An 11,113-nucleotide genomic window follows, 5' to 3' on the forward strand; every position below is an offset into this window, starting at 1 on the left:
CCTGGACACCCTCCCCGAGTTACCAAACCCTCGCCTCTCACTAGGCAACCGAATTGCCGCGAGGACCGGAAGAGGAAGGAGAGGTGTTGAGCCGGGAGCTGAGAGGCGGGCGTACGCAGCCTCCCTCGGCTTAGCTCACTATGGGGCATCCAGAGCGTCCTGGTCGCCATGAAAACAGGCCACACCCCCGCGAGCTCACACCGTGGTTCGCAAGTGCGCAGGCGCGCGCGGCCCTCCGCGCATGAGCAGTGCTGCTCAGAGCCCGCCAGCCACGGTCTCGGGCGCCAGCTACGCCGCTGCCGCTGTCACTATGGCCCATTACAAAGTGAGGGGGGCGCGGCGTGGCTGGGGGCGTGCGGGCGGTAGCCAGCCGCTGGTCGGCTCCGGGTGGGAATGGGGGTGCGCGCGCAGGTTTTGGGGGCCTGCGGCAGCGAGGCGGAGGCGGGGTTGCCGGACTCCCAGCGCCTTCTTCCTGCTCTGGCCCCTGGGCTTCGGCTATTGACCCGCCGTGTCTCCTCAGGCCGCCGACTCGAAGCGGGAGCAGTTCCGGAGGTACTTGGAGAAGTCGGGGGTGCTGGACACGCTGACCAAGGGTGAGCATGGGCTAGGAAAGGGTTCCTCGTGTCCACGTCGTGCTCCTAGGCGCTGCGTCCCTGTTGGGCCAAGGCGTGGGAAAGGAGGGAGAACAGGTGGGACCTGTCTGGGGTCCAGCAAGGTGGGCCTCGGGGTCCAGTAGGGACTGGCGCACGTCTGGCTGCTGACTGTCGGACGCCGCTCGAGTGGGATAGCCTTGCTCACGCTACCACCCTCCGGGCGGGGAGTGAAACTCCTGCAGCTGTTGCAAAGTCCCTCCAACTTCCGTTGCTTTGCCTCGAGTGGCCGCAGCCAGTATGTTTGATAAAGACCTTGAGATCCTAACTCCTCCCTCCTTACAGTTTTTGCGGACCCCAAATTACGAAAAGAAGCATTTTCCTTCGAAAAAAGGGCAAGTGGGAAAATTAACCAGATTTCAAAGCTGTCTATGAAATAACTAAATGAACTCAGTCCCCAAAGTAGGCGATTCATAGTAAATTTGGCTGTGGTTTTTCAACCCCGGTTTCGTAGGCTATACCAATTCCTACTTTGTGCAGATTTCATAAGTAGGATTACAGTTTAAAGAGCTTGAGGACACATAAAAATGGTTATATTGTTTTCACTTTTTAAAATAGAAGCTATTACACTGTATCTGTTTCTGGGAGGGGGGGTTCAAGACCTAAGATGAGTAAGGAGCTTGAAACTGGAGAGTTCCAAGAGGTGGTTGGGGGTACTACTTATTTCATTAGCTCAGCAATAATCTGAATGCCTGCTATGCATCATTCAACTCATTGGCTAGAACTTGCAAGGGTGTAGAACAGAAGAGCTGTCAGGGATAACGACGTGGGTCCACACGAAAGGTGTCTGGGAAAGAAAGAATTTGGTAACTGCTCTTTGGCCAGAAGCAAAGGTTAGGAGACAATTCTGGGAGAATAACAACTTTGGGTCTTAGCAGAAAGCAGGGCTTTTAATTCCCATGCATGGGCTGGTAATTTTTAATTACTGCCTACGTTAGATTCAGGTACCAGTTTCCCTATCTCGTTGCAATTACACTTCGTCAAACATACAGGAGTACCTATGAAAGTGCTATGCTCTGTCCTCTCTTGAATTGTCACAAATGCTTGAAATTTCATTGACCCCCCCCCCCTTTAAAAAATTCTGTGGGTTCATTTCTTTCATTTATTTAACCATTTTATTCAAGTCTCTGTTCTAGACACTGGGGATACAGCAGTGGAAAAAAATGTCCCTGCTCTAAATGAGCTTATATTCTAGTTGGGGGAGACCTAATAAATAAATACATAGTGCCAGCCAGTGTCAAGTGTTATGAATAAGAAACATAGCAAAGGAGGGGCGCTTGGCTGGCTCAGTTGGTTGAGTATCCGACTCTTGATTATGGCTCAAGTTGTGATCCCAGGGTTGTGGGATCGAGCCCTGTGTTGGGCTCTATGCTGAGTGTGAAGCCTGCTTGATTCCCACCCCCCACCCCCCGGTTCCTGCCTGTATTCTCTCTCTAAACAAAACACCAAACCAACCAACCAACCAGCAAAGGGAATAAAGAGCTATGGATATGCCATTTCATAAGAGGTGGTGGTTACTTCTCTCTCAAGAAGTAACATTTGAGTAGAGACCTGAATGAAATGTGATGTTAAGAGTTTCAGGAAGTTCAAGGAGGCCGGAGTGGCTAGACAGAGTAAAAGAATGTTAAAAGGTAGAGAAGTGACCTTGGCAGGAGGTAACTGAAGATGTACAGCCTTGTGCCATACATGGATCTTCCTTCATGAGACTGGAAACCACTGAAGGCTTCTTTTCCCTTGCTCACATCCACTGGCATCTAACTCCTCAACCACTGCAGATTTCCAGTCTCCTAAATAATGCCAGACAACATAGTACCTACTGATGTGACGTATTTAAAATCTGATGTTTTTCAGCTTCAAACATATGTACTTTACACATATTTAATTTAGAATTTTTATCCGGCTTATTTCCAAGAGGATCTGAAATTGCTTCTAACATTAAAACACTATATGCCTAAAGATAAAGATAAGTCATTTGGAAAAAGAGGCATTTGAGTTATTTTGAGTACCATTTCAACCTCTAAGAATCCCGGCTGCTAAGGCAAAAAAGGGAAACGCGGGGTATGGCATGCTTCTTGTCTGATTAAAAGGAAGTATATTTCATCTATAGAAAAGCACAGGAAACTTGCTATTTACATTATGTTCTGTAATTATCAACCTTGTAGTACCACTGACCAATTTAGAAGCTGAAAGAAACGGGGTGGGGAACAAGAGGTAGAAAAGGTAAGAGTATGTATTCATGTCTTAAAAGTTAGTTGGCAGAGATCGGTGGGAATCAGTGGAAGAAAAAAACAAGTTTGAGTATGTTATTTAAAGCAAAACACTTAGGGGCGCCTGGGTGGCGCAGTGGGTTAAGCGTCCGACTTCAGCCGGGTCACGATCTCGCGGTCCGTGAGTTCGAGCCCTGCGTCGGGCTCTGGGCTGATGGCTCAGAGCCTGGAGCCTGTTTCCGATTCTGTGTCTCCCTCTCTCTCTGCCCCTCCCCCGTTCATGCTCTGTCTCTCTCTGTCCCCAAAATAAATAAACGTTGAAAAAAAAATTAAAAAAAAATAAAGAAAAACACTGAGAAACGGGAACCCTCTTGCACTGTTGGTGGGAATGCAAACTGGTACAGCCACTCTGGAAAACAGTGTGGAGGTTCCTCAAAAAATTAAAAATAGACCTACCCTATGACCCAGCAATAGCATTGTTAGGAATTTACCCAAGGGATACAGGAGTACTGATGCATAGGGGCACTTGTACCCCAATGTTTATAGCAGCACTCTCAACGATAGCCAAATTATGGAAAGAGCCTAAATGTCCATCAACTGATGAATGGATAAAAAAATTGTGGTTTATATACATAATGGAGTACTACGTGGCAATGAGAAAGAATGAAATATGGCCCTTTGTAGCAACACGGATGGAATTGGAGAGTGTTATGCTAAGTGAAATAAGCCATACAGAGAAAGACAGATACCATATGGTTTCACTCTTATGTGGATCCTGAGAAACTTAACAGAAACCCATGGGGGAGGGGAAGGAAAAAAAAAAAAAAGTTAGAGTGGGAGAGAGCCAAAGCATAAGAGACTCTTAAAAACTGAGAACAAACTGAGGGTTGATGGGGGTTGGGAGGGAGGGCAGGGTGGGTGATGGGTATTGAGGAGGGCACCTTTTGGGATGAGGACTGGGTGTTGTATGGAAACCAATTTGGCAATAAACTTCATATATTGAAAAAAAAGAAAAAGTAAAGAGAAACACTGAAAGGAGCGGGGAGGAGAGGGTGGTGGTGATGTAGACATACCGACTTCCCAAAAAATCGTGTTGTAAGTACACTTAGAAGAGTAACTATCAGAACTCAGTGCTGGTTGTTAAGTCATTGCCATTTGATTTTTACTGTCTATGTTTTGATGAGTTATTAGAGCTAAAAAACTAAAAAGGAAGAGTGTTGTCTTACAACAGTTTCTTAACTTGGGGTCTAGAGATGCACATTTTTTTGTGTGTAGTTAACATTTTTTTGGCTTTTGTCACTTTTCAGAGGGTTCTTTGCACAAAAAAAAACCTTAACCACTGGTTTAGAGAGATTTATATCTGAGTAGTAAATCCTAGGAGGAATTTATTCAGTAGAAGATGAACAAGTCAGTGCTGATGTAAGCTTTTGGTTATGAACTGAAGTATGTATTTTAATGTTGATTTAAGCATGTTGATTACTGGTGAAGTTTTTGGTTGGTGGTTATTTAGCATGTTGTGTATGAAACTCTATCCTTGAAGCATATTTTCAATTCAAAGCTTCTTCCAGTAATTATCATAGCCCTGTTGATTCTCTCCAAAAATTTTCTCAAATTTATCTTTGTTTTCACCCCTCCATCACTCTAGTGCAGGTTACTATCTTTTTCAGCTGAATTACCACATCTGCCTCTTAAACTGCTCCTCCTGCCTTTATCCTTGTCCCACCCTGGATCTTCCACACAGCAGTCAAGAGTGATCGTGTCACTCTCCTGCTTAAAACTGTTTAATTATATGCCTGTTGTTCTTAGGATCAAAGTCCAACTGAACTTGCAGGATCTTCCCTGGTCGGCCTCCTGACCACCTTGCCAGCTTCCTTTCCTGCCACATTGTTCACAGCTCCATCTAGCCATACTTGAATTTTCAGTTCCTCAATATGTGTTCTCTTGCCCTCCCCACCCCCTCACCTTCCCATTTTATCTGAAACCCTCATAGCCCAGGTCTCAGGTCTTACTTCCCCTTGTTAGGATGCCTTCCTTGGTGCCCTAGGCTGAGTTAGGTGTTTTTCCAACGTGCTCCCATAATCCATCATCCTGTATTGACACTTGATGCTTCTTCTTCTTCTTTTTTTTTTTTTTTTTTTTTTTTTGGTTTAGTCCTTTGCTTATCTTCTGCACTAGAGTATAAATTTGTTGAGAACAGGGAGGTTATCTGCTGTGTGTGCCATGGCATGGCACTCCTATCAATGTGCTTGGCGTATAATAGGCACTTAATACTTACTGGGCTGTGGAATATAATTTCAGTCATTCAAATTTAAGACTTTAATTATTGCTTTTTCTGCTTTTTGATTTGCAGTATTGGTAGCCTTATATGAAGAACCAGAGAAACCTAATAGTGCTTTGGAGTATCCTTTTCATCTTTCAAGTCAGAAAAAGGACTTATTTTTGGAACTCTTATTTTTTCACATAGATACTATTTAAAATATTTTTGATGATTGAAAAAGTTACTTTCTGTTAAGTTTTGCGATGATGATCTCTGGGTAAATGCTGGTGGTAAGATGCGGTGACTGTGATCAGAGACATTGATACTACTCTGAGCTATTTCATTAGTTTCATTCAGCTCAAGTAAATTCTTAACTTTGATATTAGTTTTTTAAAGCATCACTTAGGAGCTGCTACCCCAGAAAATCCAGAAATAGAGCTGCTTCGCCTAGAATTGGCAGAAATGAAAGAGAAATATGAAGCTATTGTAGAAGAAAATAAAAAACTGAAAACAAAGGTAAATGTTTTAAAAGAATTCATGTTAAAAATAATTTCACCTTTAATGATTATAAGATCAGAACCTCACTAAAATGGGTAGTAGGGGAGGGAGGAGGAGAAATAATCTCAATTAACTGCAAGGCTGAACTGACGCCCTATCGAGAAAACCACAGACAGACTATAAATAGGACAAACAAAGTGTAGTCAAGAAGAGGTTCTTGGGATCCTGCATCAAGAAAAACTTGAGAACATTGGTTAATGCTGCTTATGAGTAAATGGAAATTTGGGGGAATCATAAGCAGTTGATGTAAGGAGGTCAGTGTAGGGTCACTGCTTTGTGAAAGGCACCTCTTACAGTTGTGTAGTGTGCAATGTGCACAGTCGTATTGTGGTGGCCCTGTAATGTGTTAATTTGTTTGCACGGAGTTTTGTCTATTGCTCAAGTTTTTTCTTTGTTTAAATTCCTGTGAGAATCTTCATAAGCTTCAAATTAGTCATCTCTGAGCCTTTGAGGTTTTACCACATTCTGAATCACATAACTTATTTTACATTAGGCAGTTCTCATGATGTGATTTATCTTCTCAACAACCTTGCGAAATAAGTGAGATAGGAACACAGACCATTTTGTAGGTGAGGGAACTAAAGCACAGCGAAGTCTCTCTTCTCGCATCTGACAGCTAATTCGAATAATCTCAATCTCAGCCTAGTGTTCTTGCAGAGAACCAGTTTAGCATAATAGAAAATGCAGTACCTTAAATTATTCAAGATTCCACAACACAAATACCAGTTAACTTCTTGGTTAAGTTAGACCTTTTAAGTCAGACATGAGCTGCTTTTCATTGACTAGCTAGATTAATATATGTTACATTATTCTTTTTTTTTTTTGCTTTTTGAGAGAAAGCTCAGTAAAACTTTGGTAAAGATGAAGAAAGTACCTTATGAGAAGCCACAACATCCTTGGGAAGATACAGATAGGTTGTTGCCTATCAAGTATTTGAGCAGTGCGGTATGAACTGGAATTCAGTTTTGGGTTCCCAGTAATTTTAAAGGTTTATACGAAAAAGAGTTTTCCTCAGACCTGATTGCATTAAATCTTAAAGTGTATTAATTTTAAGTGGCTTAAAGAGAGTAGAATAGTCTTATAAAGTTACTGATTCAATAATTAAGTTGAATATAATAGTTAACTTGTTTTGTTATTATAAAGTTTTTTACCCAATTTAGAATAAGATTCACCTAAACTCCTCTGTCTTTGCCCTATAGCTTGCTCAGTATGAACCACCTCAGGAGGAGAAGCGTGCTGAATAGGAATCTTCTCAATTGAAAAGACACTGACAAAATGGTTTTGTATGACTTGAATAGTTTGTATAGTATATAATCTTTTCTGAACAGATGCTATAGAACTCTTTTAATATGTTGAATTCACCTACCACACTTTAACTGTTATAAACACATATACTTAGAATCACCAATAAAAACTCAATATAACTTTCTTTGGGTCTTAAAAGCAGGAGAATCCAAAGTGAATCCTGAAAAAAAATCTAAACACAGCCATCTAATTCATTACCTTAAAAGACATTCTGTTTATTAGTCTGACTAGGAATGATGGTACTGGTGGTATTTTAGCCAAGGAAGTTCAGCATGGAGCTGTTCCTTGGTTTAGTTCAGGATATGAGCACAGGTACCTTCATTCTTTAAAATGAAGCCGACACTGTTGTTTATATCCTCTGTAGGCAGCTGGAAAGATCTGTGTGACAGAAGATGCTTTTGCACGGGTTCCCATGAATCTTCTGCTCTTGTTTATATAACGTGGAACAAATAACTCTTCTTTGCCACCACTCTGCCTTAGATAACTGTGTGTGTGCCAGTGTGAACTCTGACACCACGTGTCCTTCTATGCAATCATGCCCTACCTGATAACGTTGCCTTGCTTTGCTCTGTGCTCCAGTGGGTCCTAGCTGCACATTGGCCTGTGTTGTTTTTCGATTTGCCATACTAGCAGTTATCCTGACTGTAATTTATAATAACTTAAAGCAGGATCACACTTTCCCCTGCCTTACTTGTTGCTTAGCTGAGCACAGAACAGAGGCAATCTAAAATTCTGGGTTCATGCACAAGCTGGGATAAGAAGGGGAATGAGCCATATATCGTGGAAAATTATAGTTTGCGGGTATAATTATACAGTGCTTTTTCCCCTTCAAAGTATTTTTCTAGCCTTGAATTCATTTTATCTTCATTATCCCTGTGAAGTAGGTAGGGCAAGTATGAGGGGAGGTTGGGTGCTGAATTTTTAGGCCAAAGACTGATACTAATACAAATTATTTACTAACTGTAGAACCTTGGGCACATCAGTCAACTGCTCTGAGATTCACTTTCCTCATATGTTAAAATGAGAATAGTATCTGTGCTGCCTACCTCACAGGGTTGTTGTGAGGGTCAAATGGAATGTATGTGAAGATCTGTAAATGGTAAAGCACTATATTCTTGTTTGTTAGTCTTTTTCCTTTCTTTTAGAAGACCTACAATCAGGTGTTTCATTTTATTGGTCACTTATTTTCCTTATTGCTGACTGACATTATTAAGAATCCTGTTTCATATATTCTAACCCTATTGTTAGAGAACCCGTCTTTACGCTTTGGTCAAAACACACATAGAAAACAAAGCGAACCGATGACAGCTGATTTAACTAGCAAAAGCGTCAGCACTTGCTGGAAACTGTGACCAGGCTAATTGTAAGGGCATTTTAATCAGTCATGTTGGCAAGAATGTGGCAATGGTCTGTCTCTTTTAGTCACAAGTTCGTTTTTGGAGGGGGGCCAGACACTACTGGAAGAACATTCACTGGAATTGGTTTATCTTTTACCAATTTGAGGGCCTCCTACATGCTCAGCAGTGGGCTGAGTGCTGGGTATTATAAAGATAAATGACTTGAAATTAGTTATAAGACATATACATAAGCAATTACAATGTGGGATAGGAAGTGCTGAGAATCATAAGAATAATAAAACATGGCCCCATGGGGATTTTGGAAGGGAGGGAGACTTGGCTTCTTTAAGCAACTGGTATGACAGCCCCTTTGTGGAATACAGACAAGCAGGATTTTTTTTTTTGTTTGTTTTCTGGCAGCCAACCCTCATTTGCTTTTTTCCCATGGGACTAGTATTAATATTTATGTAACTCAGGTTACTGTCTCTTGTACTATCCTTTTGGACAGAATGGCAACCTGTGGGTTGGTTAACTGCACTTTTACGGAGGGCGGGGGGGAGCTGACCTGCTTCAACTGCTGTACCAGTCAGTGCTATTTAAGAACTCAGAGTCAGCCTGGCCTCTGGAGATCTTCTTCATCATTTCTATCAAGGATCTGGATGAAGAGACTATACAAGAAGTTGCTCAGTGGAGTAGAAAAAGGATCTCATCCATTCAGTTCCTGCTGTACTTTAGCTGCCTTGTCCATACAATGTAGATTTCATATCTTGCCTACCTCACAGGGTTGTTGTAAGGTTCAAATTAAATATAATGGATGAAAAGTGCCTTGTAAATTGTAAAAGACTACATGTGGGTCGCATGGTGTAATACCAAATCTGTAAATGCCACAAAGTTGGCTGGTTAGTGGACTATATTGAAACAAACTTGAAAAGAACAACTTGGGAGTACCCAAAATTCTGGGCCTGCACCAACAAGCTGAAGTGTCAAGTCTTATGTTTAGGTTAAAAAAAAAAAAAATGCAGTAATACAAGTCTAGGCACTAGGATTGCTGACAAAATACTAGTTCCAGTGATTATCAGTATGAGCCACATATACTCTGGATACATATATTAAAAAAGTCCATTCTGTAAAGCATAATAGAAGTATTGTCCAGATGCTAAACAGTCATCCTGACGGCTGTATTGGTCATTTTGCATTGTGGGTGCCAGACATTTGGTAGATGTTGACAAGCTCACATGCTTATGTAAAAGACAGTGAGCGATCAATAGAGAGAGGGCTTTTGAAAATATAAGGTTGTGCTGCCCAGTATGGGAGCCGCTAGCCACATCTGGCAATTAAAGTTAAAAAAAAAAAATTTAGTTCCTCACAGTAGCAACATTTCGAATGCTCAGGCCACACTGGCTTCTACATCGTTGCAGAACATTTCTATCCTCACAGAAAGTTCTATCGGACATCACCATAGAAGCGATGGTCGAAAGAACAGAGTACGTTTTATGTGGGACAGAGAAGATTTAGTGGATAATGAAGACTGCAATCTAATATTTGAAGGGCTGTCATGAAGAAGATGAAGACTACTCCTGTGATCCATTTTAAGCTCCAAGGAGTGTGATTTTTGGTCTGAATAGGAGACTTTCAAACAAAATCCTACCTCAGTGGAAGCGGCTGCCTTTTGAGATAGTGAGCTCTCCTCCCTTGGAACTATTGAGGTGCATGTTGCATTATCAACAGCCACAGGTGTCATAGGGTGGATTCTCTTTAGGCGAGAGATTGGACTAGATGACTTCTAAGGATGTGTCTGTCCTACCTTCCACTTACAGATTCAGACATAGCCAAGTCCCAGACTTACAAGAACATGCTTTCCTTTCACAATCTAGAAGTTCGTTTCTTTGGAAATTCAGTGCCACCACCACCACCTCCATTTTAAGAGGATCTTGGTTCGTCAAATTTCCAATTCTAACTCCTGACAAGGATGAAAAATCCTCTAGCTATCTCAAACGTATTTGGTGAAAGCATTGGCTTTAATTTGCTTTCATTATTCATTCCTTTGGTTTGTGAACTGAAGGTCATAGAAGATGCAATGTTCTATTGGGGGCGGGGGTAAATTACATGAAAAGTAGACTGACTAGGTGGGAAGGAGGGAAAATTGAGTCCTATTGAGTTTAAAGTGGTGGTGGTATCCACCGTCTGTTTTGCTGAAGGAGGATAAGCAGTTCTAGCTTGGCTGCATTTGCTCTCCTCTCAGGGTCCCGCTACCTGCTAGAAGGAACTGCATCACACCCATGGCTCTGCCTTTGGTTGAGGCTTTACCCTCACTCAGACTGGCTCCTCCTCCCTACCTACCAGATCCATCCATCTAGACCTGCTGAGACACCACCTCCTTACAGACTTTCTCACCCTCCCAACTCCCGAACATTGTTATCTTCACCTTTGACCTTTCCATTTCATACCTCGTGCCGAAGCTACTTACGCAGAGATCCGATCTCTATCAATCTTCGAGCAACTTGAGGGCGGGCAGGGTCCGAGTCGGTCTCAGTTTTGTGTCCCTTGTCCCCCCAGGGCATCGCGGGCATCAATAAATACTGGTCGGGCGAGTACCATTGTAGGAGCACAACTAGTTCTTCCCCCAAATGCCCAGAGAGCATCTCCCGTTGCGATGGCCTCCAGAGCTCCTAAGAAGGCAGGGGAGCGGCGAGAAGCACCGCGCGTGGCTGAGCAGGACCGGGGTGCTCGCTAGGGCGGAGGGCAGAGGGCTCGGCCGGCCGGGCCACCCTCCTCGTGACTCCTCCTCCCCCCTCCACG

The 11,113-nt window shown here is 42.6% G+C and overlaps 1 protein-coding gene across 1 annotated transcript; it reads left to right on the forward strand.

Moving 5' to 3' along the window:
* Positions 1-223: 223 nt before the first annotated feature.
* On the forward strand, positions 224-9,155 carry MYCBP (MYC binding protein). Its single transcript, XM_047868870.1, has 5 exons — positions 224-325; positions 521-593; positions 5,208-5,256; positions 5,501-5,630; positions 6,872-9,155. The coding sequence occupies exons 1-5, from the start codon at positions 242-244 to the stop codon at positions 6,914-6,916; spliced, it is 381 nt and encodes a 126-aa protein (XP_047724826.1). The 5' UTR covers positions 224-241; the 3' UTR covers positions 6,917-9,155.
* Positions 9,156-11,113: the final 1,958 nt, after the last annotated feature.

Source organism: Prionailurus viverrinus, chromosome C1 (assembly GCF_022837055.1).
Source record: "Prionailurus viverrinus isolate Anna chromosome C1, UM_Priviv_1.0, whole genome shotgun sequence".
Taxonomy (NCBI): domain Eukaryota; kingdom Metazoa; phylum Chordata; class Mammalia; order Carnivora; family Felidae; genus Prionailurus; species Prionailurus viverrinus.